This window comes from Podospora bellae-mahoneyi, chromosome 3, assembly GCF_035222275.1.
Source record: "Podospora bellae-mahoneyi strain CBS 112042 chromosome 3, whole genome shotgun sequence".
In the NCBI taxonomy this organism is placed as follows: domain Eukaryota; kingdom Fungi; phylum Ascomycota; class Sordariomycetes; order Sordariales; family Podosporaceae; genus Podospora; species Podospora bellae-mahoneyi.
Genome location: NC_085882.1, coordinates 3,870,667 through 3,889,296, shown reverse-complemented (window position 1 = coordinate 3,889,296; position 18,630 = coordinate 3,870,667). Strand labels below are relative to the sequence as shown.

Below are 18,630 nucleotides of genomic sequence, written 5' to 3'. Positions count from 1 at the left end.
TGACATTCCATATTCTTGCACGTGTCCGTGTCGTTCGCTATCAGGTACCCGATTCCAAAAAGATCGTCTCTGGGGAGAGATAGTACGGCCAGGAGTGCTAGTGGGCCTTGCTTTAGGTAGGGTGAAAGTGACTCTGGAAGGAGAGCCTTTTGTATGAGGTTATCGATGGCTGAAATGTATGTGGAGTCCAAGTATTCGACGGGCTCCATCTCCTCGGGAGTTTGAAGTGGTACAACTACTCCAAGTTTTGGCAAGCAGACACTGGGGTCCTCCTTGACATACGTATCAAGAGTAGCCTCTATGTTGCATGTAAAAAGTCTCCAAAGCTCGAGATTATTCTTGATATAATCTATCTTCGATGGGTACTTCGCAACTGTGGTGGTAGGAGGTCTCAAAAGTGACGGAGAACTGAGAGGGCGCGGTATTTGGGGATTTGTTGCGTAGTTTCTCACAGCCCAGCGGCGTCTCTCGAGGCTCCTATTTGCCGGTTCGTTACCTAATTCTTGTTTTGAAACACTTGATAAACAGGTTTTGGACACTTACCCTCGCTGTTGGGAGGACTCAATTACCCCAGCGAAAGCCAGAGATAAAGAGCAGAGGAGAAGAAACGATTCGCCTGGAAACATGGTGTCGGACTAGCTAGATTCCCTTCTCTTGGCCAGAGCGCGATCTGTGTTAGGACCAGACTATCATGGCCTGACATCGACCTATGATGAGCGAAAAGCATCGGCTTAATATCCTCTCGAGTCTGATTGTGCAATCTGCTCCGCCTCAGACATTTTCCATCTTGGCAACGCCATTCCTGTCCCCTTAGGTGCCAAGAAGGAATTTTTGGTCTGGTTGACGTGTGTGGCACAGCCTACCTCTTCACAAGCAATACGATTCCAAGTTTCCGGTCTATAATCTATCCAGCTGGGTTGGCGAGAAGAATATGATATAGCAGGGCAGTTATAAGCGTCCTTCTCTCATAATCGGAGGTTCTGTCATCTGCACACTTATTGAGCAAATCCTTGAATGGAATTCATCAGTTGTCATCAACTGCAATGCGCATGAACTTCTCATTCAAAGTGACTTAAGGTAGTTATCAACCCTCTGCCTGACAGCATCGCAGTCTTCTGGCATCGCAAGTCTAAGCCTCAGCCTCCTCTTCACCGACGGGCTGAACAGGTCTGGTCTTTCTGCGCTCCGTCTGCTGATGGGGCTGTGCATGCTCGGCCTGGCTTCCTCCTCCAGAAATTCTTTTGCTAACAACCTGATCAACCCCGTCCTGTCTGTTCTCGGCAGCCACTTCTCTCTTCTCATCCTCTCGACCGTTCGGCCAGCCTTCGGGCAGCACCACATCTCCGTCTGCGACACCCTTGATCCCATCGTCTTGGCAGACCATCTTGTCGGTCCACTCCTGTGGGCATTCAAGGTACAGTTCGGTTTGTCCTACAATCCAAGCGTCGCTGCTCTGATGTTAGCATTCGTGTCTTGTGCGCCCCCAATCATTGGTCAAAACATACCCCCACTCAGGCCCTAGGCAATCAGGAAGGGTCTTGTTGAGGGTGAAGCTTGCAACGTTCAGGTTGAGCTGCAACCAGATATCGAGGTTCGGATCAGACGGGATCCCATAAAATTCACAAATGTAGTTGGCTCGTAGGGAGCAACGCAGGGTGTCGGTAACTTCAGTGTTGGTGTTGGTGAGCGTGAACGTGGCGTTGCCGCGCTGGAGCACTTCGTCGCCAGTATATTCCACCTCGAGGTTCTCCACCACCCACAGGCCAGGTTCGCTATCTCCTATGCACCTTTGCTGTCTTGGTGACAGGTGAGACGAAGCAGGTATGGCCGAGATGGAAGGCAGCAACGGAACGAGCGCGGTGAAGAGGGAGAGCTTCATGATGGTGTCTATCAATCTTGTGTGGTCGGACAATGCCTCACCGTCTCAGATAAAAGACTTTTTCCAACTCTTTATATCCTCCTGTCTCGCATCTACGTCACCTCAAAATACCCTTGAGGTGTAAGACAACCCCGCATTGGTCTCCAATTCATCTACAATAAATCGGGGGGGGGCAATCTATGATATCGCGGGAACCTGCCATCATCCGCTTTACCCGACTTGCCAAGTTGAATGCGACGCCGGCAATAGGAAAGATTGTCGGCAGCGTCTCGGCGCTTCCGCTGTTAGACGTCAACAGGACAAAGGGTACCTTAACCAAGGTGCTGGTGCTAGGCAGCGCCACTATCGACTGTTGCGAGACACCAGAGAGGGCATGAGCCACCAACAGTCCTGGGATAAAACTAAGAGAGTACCGGATGTTACGGACGAATGACAGTCGGAACTTTTGTTTACAATAGAACGATGCTTGCTAGTTACTTTGCAACATTGTTGTTCTTCAAACCATCCTACAAAACAAAACCCCAAAGGCCGCCTAATCCAACACAACCAACCCGCCGTACGCCTTGTGAGAAATGGCCTGCTTGACCTGGTCGTATGGATCTTTTCTACGCTTCGCCTCTGGCTCTACCGTGACCTCCTCCCCGTCCTTGGTCACAACCACGGCCATCTCCTCATCCTCTTCCTTGATCTCGTCAAACCCAGCACCACCTAGGAAAACCTTGAGCATACCCTGAGAGTACCCGCTGACAAGAGCTGTGCCAACTTGATCAGCGGCCACGGGCTTGGGGGCGATGTCATATGAGCCGGAATATCCACCTCGACCCCCGGCCAGGTTCCAAAACACCAGCTCGGGCATCTCATAGCCCGCATCCTTGAAATCCTGTTGAATCCGCTCGAAGCTCGAAGACCACTGACCGGCACCGTACTGAGCCGAGTTGAAGTGCATGTCGCTAAAGACAAACACTCGCTTGACCATGTCCTCAGGCTTGACAGCATTCTTGATGGCCATGGGCAGGATCAGACGGCTGAAGACGGCACAGAAGTCTGTGCTGGCGCCCCAGTCCGCCCTTACCATCTTGGTGTATTTCTCACCCAGACCCTCACTGAGGTCAACCTTCTCAACTATGGGATCTGTGGAGAAGGTGATGAAAGCTCCACCAAACGGAGGCTTGGTGACTTCAGCCACCAAGAGCGAAAGGCCAATGGAGCTGTCCATGGGGGTGGTGCCATCTTGGAAGACAGGACTGCTCATGCTCCCAGAAACATCGCACACGGCGATGCAGGATTCCAGAGTGCCAGAGTCTTTGATGCGCTGGACAAGTGTCTTCCACTGGCCGTCAATCACCTTGGAGGTGGCAGCACCCACGACATCAGCCTTCATTTCCTTAAGCGTCCGCTTCTTCTTGGTTTGCGAGCCGAATGAGTATGTTGAACGCTCTGATGCCTCACGTGCGGCCTTGATGAGAGTGCTGGGAAGGAGAGTGGCACCACTGATCTGGGTCTTGCCAGTTGAAACGTCATCGAGGTACTTCATGAACCGAGTCTCGTCCTTGGCTGCAAATATTGGGGTGTAATTGTTCATGGCCACAGACGGGACGTGGTCGTACTTTATCTTGTCGAGGGTCTTGGCCGACAGCTTGCGTTCGACAATGTCCAAGTGCTTGCGGAGGGCGGAGATATCCTTTCGATAGGCCTCACGTGCATGACGAAGGTACAGCTCACGATTGCCCGCAATGTCAGAGCTAAACATGGGTGCAGGATACATCAGCTCAGCGATGGTCGAGACGACAAACGTGTGCTTGTCGTGAAAGCGGTCTGTTGACGGAGCCCACTTGCCGCAGAGCGAGATTTGCTTCTTGGCCTTGTTGTCGCCGTCTCTCAGGAGGGCGATGTCCTTCTTGAGCTGCTCGGCAAAGAGACGCGAGACAGTCAAGTGAAGTGCGCGGTACGTGGCATCCGATTCCAAGAGTGTACAGGCTTGATGGTGACGGGCATCGCGGGTTTTGGCGCGCTGTTCTTTGGCCTTTTCCTGGTCGTATCGCACCGAGGGTTTCGTTTCGCACTTGATATTGAGAACGTCGCGGGGACTGGCGAGGACGTTGAGCTTTCCGTTGGCGGCAAGAGCGAGGAGGTTCAAAAGATCCTTCCAATAGCCATGAGACATGCCGGTGACGACATCAAGGCCGGGGGCGTCCTCTTCTGTCGTTTCGGCTTCCACCATGACGAGATCCTCTTCGACCGCTTCGCTCTCTTGCTTCTTGGCCGACGTCGGCTTTGGAATCACGGGGCTGCTGAGCAAGTGGATGTTGCTGACCAAGGTGAAGGGGTGGTGCTCAGCCAGCCATCCGGCGCACCGGTAAAAGGAGATGCGCGAGCTCTTGCCGAGATGTATCGACCGGGCGTTGAAGATGATCTTGAGGGTGGCGAGGGGGTCCTCAGCCCAGGCAGCGGTGAGAATGCTGTCGAGACGATTGCTATCGATGACTTCCTCGAGCTCGGTGAACAGATCGACAAGAACACTGTTTGAAGACCGGAAGGTGACATCGCCATTCTCGGTAAGCATTTTGTCGTCGCTCAGGTAAAAGTCATTGACGCCGGTAATATGGGCTAGAAGGCCATCCATAAAGGCGTTTGTTGTTGGCTGAGCCGCGGCAGCTGCATAGCTCTTCTTGTTTTCGACCTTGACGTCGGGTTTGGTGTTGCGCTGAAGCGTCTGTTCGAGATAGGTGGAAAAATCCTCCTGTGACAGTCGCAGGGCTTCAAGCTGGGGGAGGAGAACTGGACACTTGGACTTGAGAAACCAGGTCTCGTCTTGCTGCTTATTGTTGCTCTGATCTGCCATTTCGATTGTTGTGATGGAATGACTGTTGGTCGACGACGAGATGGTGAAAGAGTGGGAAAGACTGAAGTGTTGAAGAAAAAGGCAGCGAGGACAGCTTCTGGCAGCACCGACTTGACTCACCGCCGAAGAGCTTCTTTGAATTGAAGATTAATTGTTGGTTGCTGGTTGGAAGCTGCAGGCACACAATCGATTGCTCCACATGAGGACGGAAACTAGGTGTGAGGACGACGCATTGCCCCACCCTCCCCCATTCTGCCGGGTACCCCTCATCAGCCCTATGAGCTTTCATCTTCATCCGCGTCATCTTCGACGATCTTGCTCCCCTCTGGAGGGAAGCGGGAAAACAGCAGCATGCCGTACGCGAGAATGGCAATCGCCTATGTCACATCAGCTCTTGGGCCACAACAGTCTTGATCACTTTCGGCACACTCACAGCATTGACAAAAAAGGTAAGATGCGGCTTCCCGACCTCAGCCAGAGCCGCAAATACAAAGCCGAACAAGCCCTGTGTTGACAGCCGAGCAATGTTTTCCACCAGACCCAGTGCGTTTAGTGCGTCCGCACGTTGAGATGGGGAGCACATTTCAGTCATGACTCCTTTGGCCGCCGGTGCTGACCCAGACGCCAGCGGGAGCAGAAACGCAGCAAGAAATATATGCCACCTCTCGGTTGCAAAGGCCGTGCACATTGTCAGTACCCCGTCCACCACAAGGCTGATTCGCAAGAAATACAGGTCGAATTCGGTCCCCTCGTCCTCCTTGACCGGCTCCGCGTCCACTGGCTCTTGCTCGGCAAAAGATCCGATAGGTGCTTCAAACTCTTCTGGGTTGGTTGCCAGGTGAGCCGTTTCTTCATGGCCATTGCCGTGGTCATGGTGCTGTTGCGCCTCTGGATGCCGTGTCATGTACCAACATCGTCCCCTGTTGATGATGCGGGGGAAAGCAAATATTAAAAACATACCGCGCATAAAGGCAAAACCTGACGTCAACCAGCCATTCTCGGTCTGTTTGAAGTCAAACTTGGCTGTGGCATAGAGCTGCATAAGCAGCGGCGCATATCCTGTTGCCAGCTGTTGTCGTTTTGTCAGTCTTAGAAACACCCACAGGAGGAGACGGGAGCAGGCATACCACACCGAGAAAGATGCCGGCGCAAAGAACCATCAGTCCGTAATGTTTCGTCACGGTCCCGTTCCGAGACAAGATTCGCTGCGGCAGCAACACTCTCAGGGGTGTAAACAACTGGGAGATGCCCTGGCCTCGAGCTTTCTTTGCACTGCTGATGGTGCTTGCATCAATGTATGGCACCACCATGGCCACATAAAGCGTGGACAAGAGAAACGCGCAAAAGGCTACTTCGAAAGGCCGGCTGATGCCCCAAATATCACCCATCATGCCGCCGGCTAAGTCACACAGTTAGCGTCATGGAGAATACAACTGAGTAAAGGTAACTCGCTCAAGTAACCCAGGCCTTGGCCAAGCATGATACAGCCCTGCAGCATTCCAAACACGGCTGTCCTTCTCAGTGGGGGCACCACTTCGCCAGCGATGATGTTTACAATCAACAGATACCCAGCAGGTCCCCCAATGACCGTGATAATCTGCGTGCACTGGATCATCAACATTCCCTTTGCTCCTCCAGCCATGAGCCCCAGAATCTGCGTCGACACTCGTATGCCAGGGACCAGGGTTTGAATCATCAAGGCATACTTTGGGCCAATTTTTTTGGCTGTCCAGCCAGCAACAAACAGGTTGATGGTTCCGCAAAACGTGGTAGACATTCCCAAGATGGAAAACTGCGTGGCCATGCCGGCGGCGATCTCGTCTATGTTGCAGCGGTCACCGGGGCCGGTGTAGGGTGGGTGAGTGGAGTAGTAGTGATCGCATTGCATGAGGTGGAAGGCATAGAGGATGCTGCCAACGTGATTCGCCCACTCACTTAGCTTCACCGGGAACTTGATCATCAAAGCTGGGGCACTCACGGGACTTGGGTGAAGCTGAAAGACAGGGTGATGAGAAAGCCAGAAAGAAGAATCTGACTCTCGGTCGAAGGTTTGAGTGAGGTCCAGATCTTTTTCAACCGCCTGCGATGTTTTCTGGGCTGGATGACATCATCATCGTCTTCGCCTTGGTGGTCTCTGGGAATACCAGGGCCGTCAGGGGAAGCACCCGAGTGAGAAACAGTGGTGTGGGAGACGCTGGTGGACGACAGTAGGGGGGTTCTCTCATCACCTGCTTCAGCCATGGTGCACCCGTTTGGCAGGGTTGTTTGGCGGCCAACCTCAGAGCGGTCCATGGGGGGTTTTGGTGCCGCTGCTGGTGCCGGTGGCGTTCCTTGGCAAGACTCGTCAAATTGAGGCTCTGAGAGCCGCAAAGTCACAATCTCAAAGAAACAGGCGGGACGGGAAGGTGGGTGCCAGGGACATGGACATGGCGCGAAGCCCAACCTAGGAGTTGTTTGGTTGCGGTGAAAGGCTCCCCTGCTTTGTTTCCCTGTGGAGCGTCCTCGTTATCGGCGGATGGGTAGTGCGGATCCCTAGCGGCGGGAAACTGTGGATAGCATGTGGAGGCCAGAGACGATGACGATGGAGTGAATGCGCAGCGCAGGTTATTTCAGCTGACTCGGCTGGTATGGATGGATGAGGCTCTGGCAGTTGTTTTCAAGTGGGAAAACCAACTTGCCGATGGGGTTTGTTGACTTTTCAACCTTGAATCCGAACCTGCAGCCGATATCGCCACCCCACATGTCTGCTGGACGAGGGCCAATTACATGCCAGGCATTTCACAACACTGATTTTCAGTTTCACGATACAATCGCAAAAAAGATTGTTCGAAGGTTCAACATTATGGATTCATGCAGTCATATACTCGCATTATATACACCGTCGTCGTCATTAAATTAAGTTATTTACAGTCATCCCCCTCGCCCCCTAGGCTCACAACAAGCGTCTCTTAAAGCTTCTTGCAGAGTCTGGTGTCCTGGATAACCTCCCAGTCCTCGGTGCCGGGGGTGGCAATTGAGTAAAAAACTCCCAAGGGATCCCACTTCTTGCGGATCTGCTTGAGGCGGGGGTACTCGGAGCCCCAGAAATGGCCCTGCCAGTTGGGTTGGTAAGGGTCAGCCTCGTTGACATAAGTGGCCCCAGAGCCCGAGGCGTCGCGGAGCGCCTGGTCAATGGTGTTGGTCAAGACGTTCTGGTAGTCGGCCTTGACCGCCTTGCTGGCACCCAGAGGGACGGGCAGGACAGTGATGACAAAGTCGGTGGCATTGCGCCACGAAGGGTGGGTGGCGCTGTTGCTGACAGGAGCGCCGTAGCCGGGGTTGAACAAGTGACCGACAATGAAGGAGAAGATGTCGGGGCGGGGCGAAAAGACCGTCTTGAAAGCCTCAATGATGCCGTCGTTGTTGGTGGCAACGTCATTGTGGTCAAACAGCCAGCCACCCGTAAGGGCAGAACCACCGGCAGCCTCGGCCTCGAAAAGATCGACATAGAGGTCGAAGAAGGTCGGGAAGGACTTGGGGTTCCACTCATAGGGAATTCCGTTGGCGGTGAGCTCAGCAAGCATGGGGGCAACAATGGCATTGAGCTCGGCAACCGTCTTTCCAATGGCGACAAAAGGCTGAGCGCGGAGGGTGAAGGGGAAGAGCTCATAGTAGACATAGAGCCCATTGTCGACAAAGTGGTTGGACCACTTGTGGAAGATGCTGGTGGCGTTCCAGTAAGCGTCATTGTCAAAACCAATGTGGGTGTTGTTGACATAGAAGGTGGCACCGGCAGACGAGACATCGTCAAACGTCTTCATGGTGACGGACAGGATGACGGCAAAAGCCGAAGGACCACCGCCCTTGAGAGCCCAGAAAAGATCAGAGTTTTGGGCCTCGTTGGCAGTGACAAAGTGGCCAGACGCTGTGATGGCCTCAAAGGCGAGAACATTGTCGGCAGAAAGACCCTTGAGCGTAGTCCAGGGACCGTGGCCACCGCCCTGGATGAAGCCACCAGCAACACCAACGGTTGGGCATTCGCCAGTAACAATCACCTTGGGAGGAACCTGAGCATGGCCCTGCTCCAAGATGGAGCGGCCCTGGACACCGGCAGCAATGGTCACGGCAGGACCAGAGTACGAGCCGGGACCGGCATACGACGAAATCCAGTTGACATCCTGGAAGCTGTGGGTGTTGATGATGAGGGAACCGGCACCGGTGCTGCGGCCGATAAAGTCGTGGCCGGTGTTGCGGATGACCAGGCGGATGTTGTTGCGGCGAGCAAAGTCAATGCCGGCCTTGATGTGGTTGCGGGTGGTGGCAGAGATGACATAAACGCCATAGTAGCCCAGCGTGCAGCTGTCGGTGGGATTGAGAGTGGGCCGGCAGGTCTCGTTGGTGAAGTATGTCCAGAGGGCGGCACCCGGCTTCTCAACACTAATATCATCCAATGTCAGTCACGGTCAGGCTTTGGCTCAAAAAGGCCACAACTCACGTCCACATCTCATCCTCCCAGTTGGCATGCACGTCAGCGCAGGCGGCAGCATCGTAGGTGTTGACAGTGCCCAAGGGACCGGTGAAGGTGTTATAGCACGACGCAGCAGGGGGTATGTGAAGTTTCAAGTTGCCACCCACGGTGGTGTTCAACTGATTCCACTTCCATTGCTGGGGCCAGCAGAGCTGACCGGGCGAGCACTTGCAGCCATAGAGCTTGCCGTTGTGGTGGGTGACGGTGAGGTTGGCAACGTCCAAGAAGTCAAAGAGACCGCCGAGGAAGGACGTGGTCGACGCGGTGGAGGTGCTGTCGGTCGAGGCCTGAGGGGCGGCAGTAACGGTCTGGAGAAGGCCAGAGGCGGCAGCAAAGGCCAGCCCAACAGAAGGAAGGTGGACCATCTTAACTGCGGTTGACTCTTTTTGAAGGGCAAAAAGAGGTACAGAGAAGAATCGACGGGATTGTTGTTAGTTGGGAGACACCGTCATAAATAGTACATTTTCCTTCCCCCCATCACTGCCTCCTCTGTGTATGTACCCCCTCATTCTCCCCTCACCGAGCAGGGAGTGGCAAAGCAAGCTGCCGCTGGAAAGGTTGAAGCGTCCACCCCCAGCCAGAAACAACTCCAACTCGCGATTCTTCTGAGGGGCTTCTGCAAAACGCCATGGAGAGGCTCCACCGGGAACATCCCGAACCGGCAATACGAGCGAGTCTAATGCAAGTCAAACACTCGGGAATCCCCTCGGATTCGGCATGGCAACCGGGGGGGGCTGGTATCGACTAACCCCCTTATGAGCTAGGGACACCGCCAAGGGTGGGATTGCAACCCTTCGGGCCGGGAACCGAGGAGTTTCTTTTTGTCTTGTTAGCCTGGGTGCCTGGCGATCCGGCTTGTTCGGCGACTATCGACCATCCTCAGAGCTAGAAAGAATAGTGCGTCTATAGATTTGGGTGATGAGGAGGGGACATGGACATCTAGACCATGATGCATGGTATCATGGCTCGTGGCATCATGCAGTCGCCCACGAATCTGGAAAGAAACATCGCGTGGCAGTGTACATTGATGCAACTCTTCAATTTCGTTCACCGTGGTATCAATGACACCCCCGGCATTGCTTCCTGTGCATATCAAATCTCCCTGCTGATTGATACCGAAACATGCATCATCAGTTAGTTTCTCTCTATGTCCTAAGCGAACTAAAATAACGTAGTCCATCTGCTGCAGAGAGAAGTCACAAAACGTTGCAAACATGATATAATTATGTTCCTCAGTCTCTGCACACTCTTCATCTTCACCGCTATATACAGATATAGGATGTCCCCACACCGTGTCCACCGCGATTGTAAATATTTTCAGCCTGTCTCGCCGTCTCATGCAGCTTGTCTCCATACTCGCTCGCCCTACTCCAAGTGGTCCCCGCTTACGCAGTACAAGCTACCCAGATGTACACACCCTGGCTGCACTTTATTCCCGATGCCCACGTGGGAATATCACCATGCATGTCGGTTTCTCCGGCACCTGGCACCCGGACAACAACCCATCACCGGCAGTTGGCCACTCACACAAGTACCTGCAGACCCTTCTTCCTTCTCCTTTTGTCTTTCTTCTTGACCACCCACATCCATACCCCGTACATGATGAATACCGCAACCGTGATGGGAACAGTAACGGCCCAAAAGAGCGCAAACTGTGGTCTTATCCCCACCCTCATGGTAGACTCTGACTCTGCCGCTGCCGCTTCATCCCACTTGAAAAGCGGGGTGCTGAATAGTGCCGCGATGAAGCTACCAGGCAGGAAGAACATAGCTACCAAAGCCAGCATCTTCATGCTGCTCGAGTCCTGAAGGCTGGAAGCAGCGATGCTCCGAGTCGCCGAGGCTGTGTCGAAAGCGATGGCGTTGTCTTGCTGTGCAATCAGGTGGAAGAGGGCCCGGATCTGGATGTCGATGCGGGATTGTGTGTACGTCAACTCAGTCTGCTGCATGGTGGCACGGTGGGAGAGCAGGGAAACCCATGCTGTTGGCGCGCCAGCCAGCTGTTGTGCCGTCTCCGTTTGGAGGGGCAGGGTTTGATAGAAGCGATAAGAGGCCACATTCGGTGGTTGCGTCTGATTACGTTGCGTTGCTGCAGGTAGCGGAGGAGAGGAAGAATGGTGACTGATGAGATGGTTGATTTCCTCGACTAGCTTCAGCTTGCGAGCACCATTTGCCAGCTTGGCAGCGCACCCGCTCATCTGAGCTGACAGCTGACCGAGTTCCCCCGCCGCAGGCTGTGTTTCTCTTCGACTAGTGAATCTGTGGTGTCCCGTACGAGCCTCCACCTCACGAACCACCTTTTTGATATCGTCCAAGGTGCTGTCTAGCTCGTGGGCCAGTAGTAAGCTGCAGATAAGAGCCGGGAACATGGCATCGGTGGCCAGTGCCGGCCCCCAGGTTGACTTGAGAATACGGGACAACTCGGCCCTCTCTTCCCCCTCAGCAAAGATGACAGCATGAGTTCGAGGGACTCCGATGGAGGTGATGTTGTAGGACCATGAGACTGCCAACTTTGGGTGATAGGTGACGGTGAAGAAGGTGGAGTTATCCCGGCCGGGGCATGCGGAGACACCAGCAAAGGAGCTGCGAGCATAGTCCATTGCAGACCGCAGTCCCCACCTCTCCGCCAGCTGATCCAGAATTCTGGTTGATGGACCAGAACGACCCCCTCCCACCACCACATCTTGACCAACCCACACGATGCGGACCACCCGGGTGCCTGTCCCGGAAAGGGAGGGGAGCGACTGACAAAAAGGTTCGTCGAGCCAGTTGTCGACGTCGGGCGAAGAGATCTTTCGATTTTGAATAAGGCTTTTATTTTTGCCCTCCGAGTCGACCCATATTTCAGTCACATCAAAGGTGGGGGACTTGAAGACATCGTGCTTGTCCCAAAGACTGTGCCGTCCAAAGTGTTGGTAGACGTCCTCCATGCTGATGATGTTGGCTGTTGTTGGCTGGTTCGAGGAGATGTTGATCTTTTTTTTTCAAATTCAAGTTGGGTCGACTTGGGGTTATGGTCTATCGCCCATAGAGGCCACCGGGAGCAATGAGTTCTTGGAAAAGTCCTGAAGCAGGGGCTGTGCAAGCCACAAGGCTGCGATGTGATTTGTGGAGATTGTGCGGGGAGGCCCCTGCGCAGCTTTAGCTAAAACTACCTGGTAGGCGTATTGGTCATTTATTGCGCAGACATCTATTTTTCTGCTTCTTCTTTGCCAGGTACAGGAAATAGACTGTTGATCAGACCAGCGACGTCTCTCTCGTGAAGGCTGGCTGGTAGATAGACCCATTTCCCATCAATCCAGGAGCGATTGGGCAGGTAGGCTTCGAGCATGTAGTAACTGTCTCTGTGGAAGGGATAGTCGATGGTAGGCGGCCCCTCGGCTTCAAGAAAGTGGTCGGTTCCTTCTTGTAGGTCTTGGTCAGTGAGTCGATAATGCTGGCGCTTGTTGCTCTTGTTGAGCACCTGGCGTCGGATGGCGCGCGTAGTCGACTCCAGGTGCTTTTCGAGAATGCGAGCATACCAAAGAGGATCGCGAATGCCCTTCAGAACAACCTGCATGTTTCGGTTTAGCAATACCTTGTTCCACATCGGACGCCGCCCGAACGGTATGCGTGGAATTGCTTCGCCTTTATCTAGAAAGTCCTGCCAGTGTGCAAAGTCAACCAGCAGCCCAAGAGCGTTCCAACGATGATAGCATGTCGGACAGCTGCAGACAAGCTCGCCTCGGATTGTGGGTATGTGGTGAAACATGTGACCTTTGACTCTGCTCGTCACTTTCGGATGTCCCATGTGCCTGCGGACTCCCAAGTCTTGAATGTTTTCCAAAAGGACAGGCCGAAGAAAACAAGCTGCCAAACAGGGATATCGCCGCTCGATGATGGATTTGGCGATTCGGGATCCTTCCTGTTTGATAAAATCTCGGTAGCCCTTTGAGACACGTGACATGGCGAAAAGATCGCGAGGTTGACAGCACAAAAGGATGGCGTCGAGGATTTCAAACGGCATATCCTCCAAGCATAATGGTGTGGTCGCGGTCCGTTTTTTTCTTGCAAGCTTCTCCTCCAGACGCCGAGTGCGCTTCGAGCGAAGTGGCAGCCTCTCGGTGTGATCAACGAGTTCCACATCGAGTGCTGGGTCGGGGTCGTGATGGTGGCCGTGGTGTTGCGAGGTGTGATAGTGGGATCTTGGCGCTGCTTCTGGCGGGGTTTGGGGAGCTTCCACTGGAGGAGCTGCTGGCTTTCGCCAGGATTTTCGGTCTGCGACTCTGGGCATTTTGACTGTGTTTGGTGTTTTGGGAAAAGGGCAAAGAAGGTGGACGATTTTAGGGTATTTATGGCTGCGCGGATAAAAAGTTTATTAGGTGCTTTTGTGGCCGAGTGAATCCGGCACCAGGACTGGTGGGGGGGACAGGTGGTGCAAAGACGTCATGTCAAGCTACATACCCTAACCCTGACATTACGTCGTTGCAAAGTTTAGTGGTCCCGCCCAAATTCTCAGCCTCTTCCCCCACACTATCAAAGCGACAATGAACAAAATAGCACCGCCGCAGATGCCAGCCTGGATCCCGAAGCTCTGCTTCGTTCCCTGAGCTTCGGCCCATCTGACCTGAAAATAGCTGACGATAAACCCTCCGACAGTCCGGGCCATGTTGAGCCACGCCGAAACCTCGCCAGATGCCTCCGGGTAGCTATCAAGGCAGTAACTACTCAGTGCTACTGTGGTGATCATCATGCCGAAAACATAAAGGCCCCAGCAGACGCTGGTGGCCATGAAGTGCCACTGGTTCTCAAAGCACTGCCCGATGAGAACTAGGCCGACAATGACAACTGGCATTGCCAGAACTACGGCTCGCAGGCGCACCTCGGGCTCAAAATGTCCCTTGTGAGAGCGGATATACTGTTTGGCGAGAGAGTCATGCAGCCAGTGGCCTGTTGCCTCCCCCAGTGCCACAGCAACCACCGGGGTGAAATAGAAGAATCCCACTTGTTTTGGTCCGAAGCCGTACAGTGGGGTGACAAATATGGCCAGCGTGGTGTTGATGCCCACCGCCCATGCAAACGTCTACGATCGTGTCAGCTCATTTGAGGCCAGTTGCTGACACGAAACAGAATTAAAACAAACATACCAAGGCGTAAAAAACGCACGAGAGAGCTACGATTGGCTTGAGAAGCACACTGACGGTTCTCCAACAAGCTTGGCCAAAGGTGTTGCGGAGATGTCGAGACTTCCATTGGGCGGTGCCGATCAGTCTGGCAAAACGGTTGCCTCGAGCAGGCTGTTGGTCCGATGGTATGGTCCTGTCATAGTATGTCTCTTCCAGAAATGCAACGACCAGTGCCATTCCCAGCAAATTCATGCCAAAGTACACCCAAAATGGCACTGACCAGTGTAGTGTTTCTGTCATGAAGGCGGCAAAGAGAGGACCGACGTAGGGGGACATGACAATAAATGATCTGTTTGCAAAAACTTGTCAACAAGTCTGGACTGAATCCATCCATGAACAGAAAAGCTCACGCCCAAATGTTGATCTTCCTCGCCTGTTCATGAAAGAAAAACATGTCTTTGATAAACATCAACCCCCCTGCCTGGCTGACTGTCGAGAAGAAGCCGTTGAGAATACGGGCCGCCATGAATGATTCGAACGTATCTGGTTCGGCACACCAGGCTGCTGTTGCGACGGAGATGAGGAGGAACCAAAAGACGACAGGGAGACGGCCAAAGTAGGCCGAAAGAATCACGACTGCTTCGGGGTCAGACAAGTTTTCTTGTGTTCAAGTTGCTGAGAAGGTCGGTAGGTACATACCAACCACGCCACCTGCGCCTAACATGAACACATTGCCGGCTTGTGAGTGATTCACAGTGTCTGGGGTGGTCCCCCACTCCACGGCTTGCGGGATCAGAGTGACGGCCCCGGTTGCGCTCCCATAGTCAGGCAGAAAGGACACCCAAGACACGATAAAAAGCATGAGGTGCTTCTTGTTCCACGTCCAGTTCAGAGGATCATGCTTATCATCACTGGGCTGGGGAATCAAGACGGTGTGGCCATCCTTGGCAAGTTTGAGCCCTGTTGGCGCGGAATCATCCTCGGCGATGTCAATAATGTAGCCCTCGGTTTCCTGGAACTCATGAATGCGGCCTTTTCTGTCTCTCTTTTCGTTGTTATTCTTGGTTCCTTGCTGGGGCTCGACCACTGTCGAAGGGTTGGGTTTGTCGGTCATTATGAGGATAGGGAACAAGTGGGGGGTTGAGGGGGAGCAAATTGCAGATTATTTGCGACAGTGACGGCACATTATATATCTTACCGATTGAAGGGTCCCTGCAACTACCGGTGCATCCCGGCGGGCATTAATCATAGGTAAGTATGTAAAGTTCTTCCAACACACAAGTTCAAGGCATGCATCTGTGGGTCTTGATGTTACACGTACATGGCGATTGTAGGTATCGTACATCACTCCGACCGGGTAAATTTCTTGTGTGGATGGCCCGTTGGCGTAAAAGTGTTAGACCATCAGAACCAACAGACCTCTCACCCGTCTCACGGGGAGGTGTTCTATTCGTCGTAATGAACACACGAGCCCAACTTTAATGCATATGACCTCTTACGGTTATCTTTGAACCTTGCATCAGGGATGATATTGCCTTCAATATTGAACTATTAAATTTTCTTACCATGATGAATCATTCAGGCAGGTAGGTCGCAGTGATGGAAATCACCCAATTTTTGCAATGATAGGTACCTACCTAGCCGTGTGACCCCAACCCCCCAACCGATACGCATAAAGATTTGGTTCAGTGGTCTCTCAAGAATAACCCGGCTGCATACCCACGAGGAGCCCGCCCCTTGGTTCGTCAATCAAACATGTGGGGATTTGGAGAAAATCTTGTCGAGCTCTGTCAGCTTCGGCAGTTGGCTCACCCGGTCCTACCATCAGTCTGTCTGGACCCAGCTGCTTTTCCAAGTGGGAAGGAGTCCCAATCACGTCGAAGCTTGATTCTATTGTTGCTCAAATATGGAATAGGCCACAGCCGCTTCTCCTTTTCTGTCAAGGTCTCCTATCTTTTGCAATCGTCGGACTATCCGCGCTATACCCAAGGTAAGATTGGGCCCTTCTGCATGACTCCATGCCCGGTTTCCCACGTCAAATTAGTAACTTGGAGTGCCACCTCTGTTATCCCTGAGGGGAACTGGCAAATTCCGCCCTGGCAGGCAGTTTTCCCAGTTAAGTCTGCTTGAGCGCTGGCTTCGAACAAGATGCTATATCTCTGTCAGCTCTCATTCAAAACTTCTTGTTGCCATGGGCAACCACTCAGGGGTTAAATAGGGATTAAAACCTACGCATTACTTGGATCGCGATCATCACAGTACCATGCCAGATCAAAGCGGATTTCGGGCGACTTTTCGTGCAAAGAAAGTGCATAACTGCATCTGGCCAATTGCCAAGGCAGTTCTGTTCCCTTCCCAGGAGTGCACTCATGCCAAGTTGCATCGTTGAGCACAGGAATCTGGGACAGGCTCCACGTTTCTCCGGGCCCAGGATTATAGAAACTGAAAGTCCCCTCGAGTTTTCCGTCATCAGCCGTTTCAATCTTGTACTCGTTCAAGGTAAGAGTGTGGGTGTTGCTGATGGAGTTGATTGTGCAACTTCTGTTGTAGAAAGTGTGAGGGAAAGGCGGGAGCACGGTTTTGTCGATGGCAGGATATCCAGTAAATGTCAATGGTGATGCGGCAGGTAGGGTACAAGTATAGTCTTTGTGTTTTTTGTCTGTCGGTTTGGCACAATCAAGGCGTGCCTGAATCAATCCCGTGGCACGATATTCTTCTCTGTTTCAAATGCGTTAGCCGGCCCTCACATGGCACAAACTAGAAGAGACAAGACCTACGGCTCAATATCCTTGACATTGTCACTACACTTCCACTCCTGGCGAATCCCCAGGATATCATACGTCCTGTCCAGCAGAACGTCGAGCGTGGCATTCTCAGCCAAACACTTTACCCACGGTGTTGAGCCATCGGTAGGTAGGCCCCTCTCCTCAAGTATCTCGGATTTGCAGACTGTCCTTTCGCCGCTGGAATGATTCTCAAGATCCAGAGTAAACTCGTATGAACCCTCGTGATGCTGGTATTCCAAGCTGTGGACAGTAAACTCGGGATCCCATGAGCGATCGACGCATCTCCACGCCCTCTCAAAAGGTGTGTAGGGAAGCAGGGGCCATTGAGGTTGTAGATCCATCGGACTAGTCAGCGTGGCAGCGACATATGATCCTCCCATGATGCAAAGCGTCTCTTGGCCACGAGGTGTATTCCACTCTTCCAGACAACCTTGAACGACAGGTTCTTCCCAGACACCATGTCCGTGGAAACTCAGGCTTTGTCACACGATAAGTATCAGTTTGGATGCTCTTGGGGGTTATGAGTACAGCACTCACTCAGAGTCAGCGCACTTCCATCCACCCCTCAGTCTCACCTGAAAGTCATCGAGAAGAAACTGAAATTGCAAGTCTGTGACATTGCAGTTGTACCAAGTTTCCAACTGGGCGCCCTTTGGGTTGAGTTCGATATTGGTCACTCTGCAATCTGCATGTTGGCCAGTAGCGACGTTTCTGGTGTAGAAGCGAATATCGCCTTGAGTGCCTCCATCTGAGACATTCACTGACAGCAGTGCGGGATCGTAGATGGACCACGCTGGCTCGCTGAAGGATAGCCTGAGGCAATCTTCAGGAGACGGGGGAAGAGATGGGTCGTCGGGATCCGGATAGTACTGACGGGCTCCCACAGGTTGGCTGGCTGAAGTTGGAAGGCCGTGGATGTGCTCGAGGGCAGCGATGCCAAGAATCAGTGCTTGAAGCAGCATCTTGAACAAGCTGCCTGCGTTGGTCTGGTATGCGCCATCATGATAAGTTTCTCGCTCTACCTGAAGCTGAGGATCCCATTTTGTTATCCGACATCGTTGTCGGGTAAATAGATCAGGTGCACATAGGCCTGACTCAGGCTAATCGTGGGTGTAAGTTGGACTGTGTTAATGAGCCATATTGAGACCGGGCTTACATCTCTGGATCCTGAGGTATGAGGCCCTCCGGGATAAAGTGTCAAGTATCTATTAGCACGCATGAGCGTGGCAACTTCTTACCCTGCATGCATCCCGGGAGAAACGTGCGCATATGCATCTGTATGCCAAGTACATACCCGTACTCTGCGATTCTAAACATCCACGTCTGATGGTAAGAAAACGCATTTGCGCGCATGCGCAAAACCTTACACAGAAACAACAAAAGTAGCGGACCAAGCACAAGTACAGCCAGTCCAGCGTGTCATTCGGGTAGGTATCCGTTTGCCCTGCAGTTAGTGGCATGCAAAGTCAGCCAATCTCTGTGAGCCTGGCGACTTTTCGATCCAATGAGTG

The 18,630-nt window shown here is 52.9% G+C and overlaps 7 protein-coding genes across 7 annotated transcripts; all 7 read right to left on the bottom strand.

Annotated features, from left to right (window-relative positions):
• Positions 1 to 970: 970 nt before the first annotated feature.
• On the bottom strand, positions 971 to 1,879 carry QC761_310662 (uncharacterized protein; the record flags this gene model as incomplete). Its single annotated transcript, XM_062878200.1, has 2 exons — positions 971 to 1,448; positions 1,506 to 1,879. 2 exons carry the CDS (start codon positions 1,877 to 1,879, stop codon positions 1,130 to 1,132), a joined length of 693 nt encoding a protein of 230 aa, XP_062734136.1. The 3' UTR covers positions 971 to 1,129.
• A 532-nt stretch (positions 1,880 to 2,411) lies between these two features.
• On the bottom strand, positions 2,412 to 4,721 carry QC761_310660 (uncharacterized protein; the record flags this gene model as incomplete). The annotated part of the gene is made up of 1 exon (XM_062878199.1): positions 2,412 to 4,721. The coding sequence occupies one exon, from the start codon at positions 4,719 to 4,721 to the stop codon at positions 2,412 to 2,414; it is 2,310 nt and encodes a 769-aa protein (XP_062734135.1).
• Positions 4,722 to 4,996: 275 nt separating this feature from the next.
• On the bottom strand, positions 4,997 to 7,402 carry QC761_310670 (uncharacterized protein; the record flags this gene model as incomplete). Its single annotated transcript, XM_062878201.1, has 5 exons — positions 6,700 to 7,402; positions 6,183 to 6,631; positions 5,849 to 6,120; positions 5,155 to 5,790; positions 4,997 to 5,098 (listed from the first exon to the last, which is right to left on the bottom strand). The coding sequence occupies exons 1-5, from the start codon at positions 7,011 to 7,013 to the stop codon at positions 4,997 to 4,999; spliced, it is 1,773 nt and encodes a 590-aa protein (XP_062734134.1). The 5' UTR covers positions 7,014 to 7,402.
• A 129-nt stretch (positions 7,403 to 7,531) lies between these two features.
• On the bottom strand, positions 7,532 to 9,838 carry QC761_310680 (uncharacterized protein). Its single transcript, XM_062878202.1, has 2 exons — positions 9,196 to 9,838; positions 7,532 to 9,137 (listed from the first exon to the last, which is right to left on the bottom strand). The coding sequence occupies exons 1-2, from the start codon at positions 9,591 to 9,593 to the stop codon at positions 7,670 to 7,672; spliced, it is 1,866 nt and encodes a 621-aa protein (XP_062734133.1). The 5' UTR covers positions 9,594 to 9,838; the 3' UTR covers positions 7,532 to 7,669.
• A 913-nt stretch (positions 9,839 to 10,751) lies between these two features.
• QC761_0060110 (uncharacterized protein) lies at positions 10,752 to 12,787 on the bottom strand (the record flags this gene model as incomplete). The annotated part of the gene is made up of 2 exons (XM_062872566.1): positions 10,752 to 12,182; positions 12,449 to 12,787. 2 exons carry the CDS (start codon positions 12,785 to 12,787, stop codon positions 10,752 to 10,754), a joined length of 1,770 nt encoding a protein of 589 aa, XP_062734132.1.
• An 897-nt stretch (positions 12,788 to 13,684) lies between these two features.
• QC761_310700 (uncharacterized protein) lies at positions 13,685 to 15,634 on the bottom strand (the record flags this gene model as incomplete). Its single annotated transcript, XM_062878203.1, has 3 exons — positions 14,744 to 15,634; positions 14,355 to 14,682; positions 13,685 to 14,290 (listed from the first exon to the last, which is right to left on the bottom strand). Exons 1-3 carry the CDS (start codon positions 14,857 to 14,859, stop codon positions 13,685 to 13,687), a joined length of 1,050 nt encoding a protein of 349 aa, XP_062734131.1. The 5' UTR covers positions 14,860 to 15,634.
• A 308-nt stretch (positions 15,635 to 15,942) lies between these two features.
• QC761_310710 (uncharacterized protein) lies at positions 15,943 to 18,350 on the bottom strand. The gene is made up of 4 exons (XM_062878204.1): positions 17,657 to 18,350; positions 17,111 to 17,596; positions 16,566 to 17,051; positions 15,943 to 16,484 (listed from the first exon to the last, which is right to left on the bottom strand). The coding sequence occupies exons 1-4, from the start codon at positions 18,079 to 18,081 to the stop codon at positions 16,313 to 16,315; spliced, it is 1,569 nt and encodes a 522-aa protein (XP_062734130.1). The 5' UTR covers positions 18,082 to 18,350; the 3' UTR covers positions 15,943 to 16,312.
• Between the last annotated feature and the right edge of the window lie 280 nt (positions 18,351 to 18,630).

Coding starts and splice junctions, on each gene's coding strand:
- QC761_310710 (XM_062878204.1), bottom strand. CDS start 18,081: ATGCTGCTTCAAGCACTGATTCTTGGCATCGCTGCCCTCGAGCACATC. Junction 17,597..17,656: donor TGGAAGTGCGCTGACTCTGA/GTGAGTGCTGTA, acceptor CGTGTGACAAAG/CCTGAGTTTCCACGGACATG. Junction 17,052..17,110: donor AATGTCAAGGATATTGAGCC/GTAGGTCTTGTC, acceptor CATTTGAAACAG/AGAAGAATATCGTGCCACGG.
- QC761_310680 (XM_062878202.1), bottom strand. CDS start 9,593: ATGGTCCACCTTCCTTCTGTTGGGCTGGCCTTTGCTGCCGCCTCTGGC. Junction 9,138..9,195: donor TGGGAGGATGAGATGTGGAC/GTGAGTTGTGGC, acceptor GGATGATATTAG/TGTTGAGAAGCCGGGTGCCG.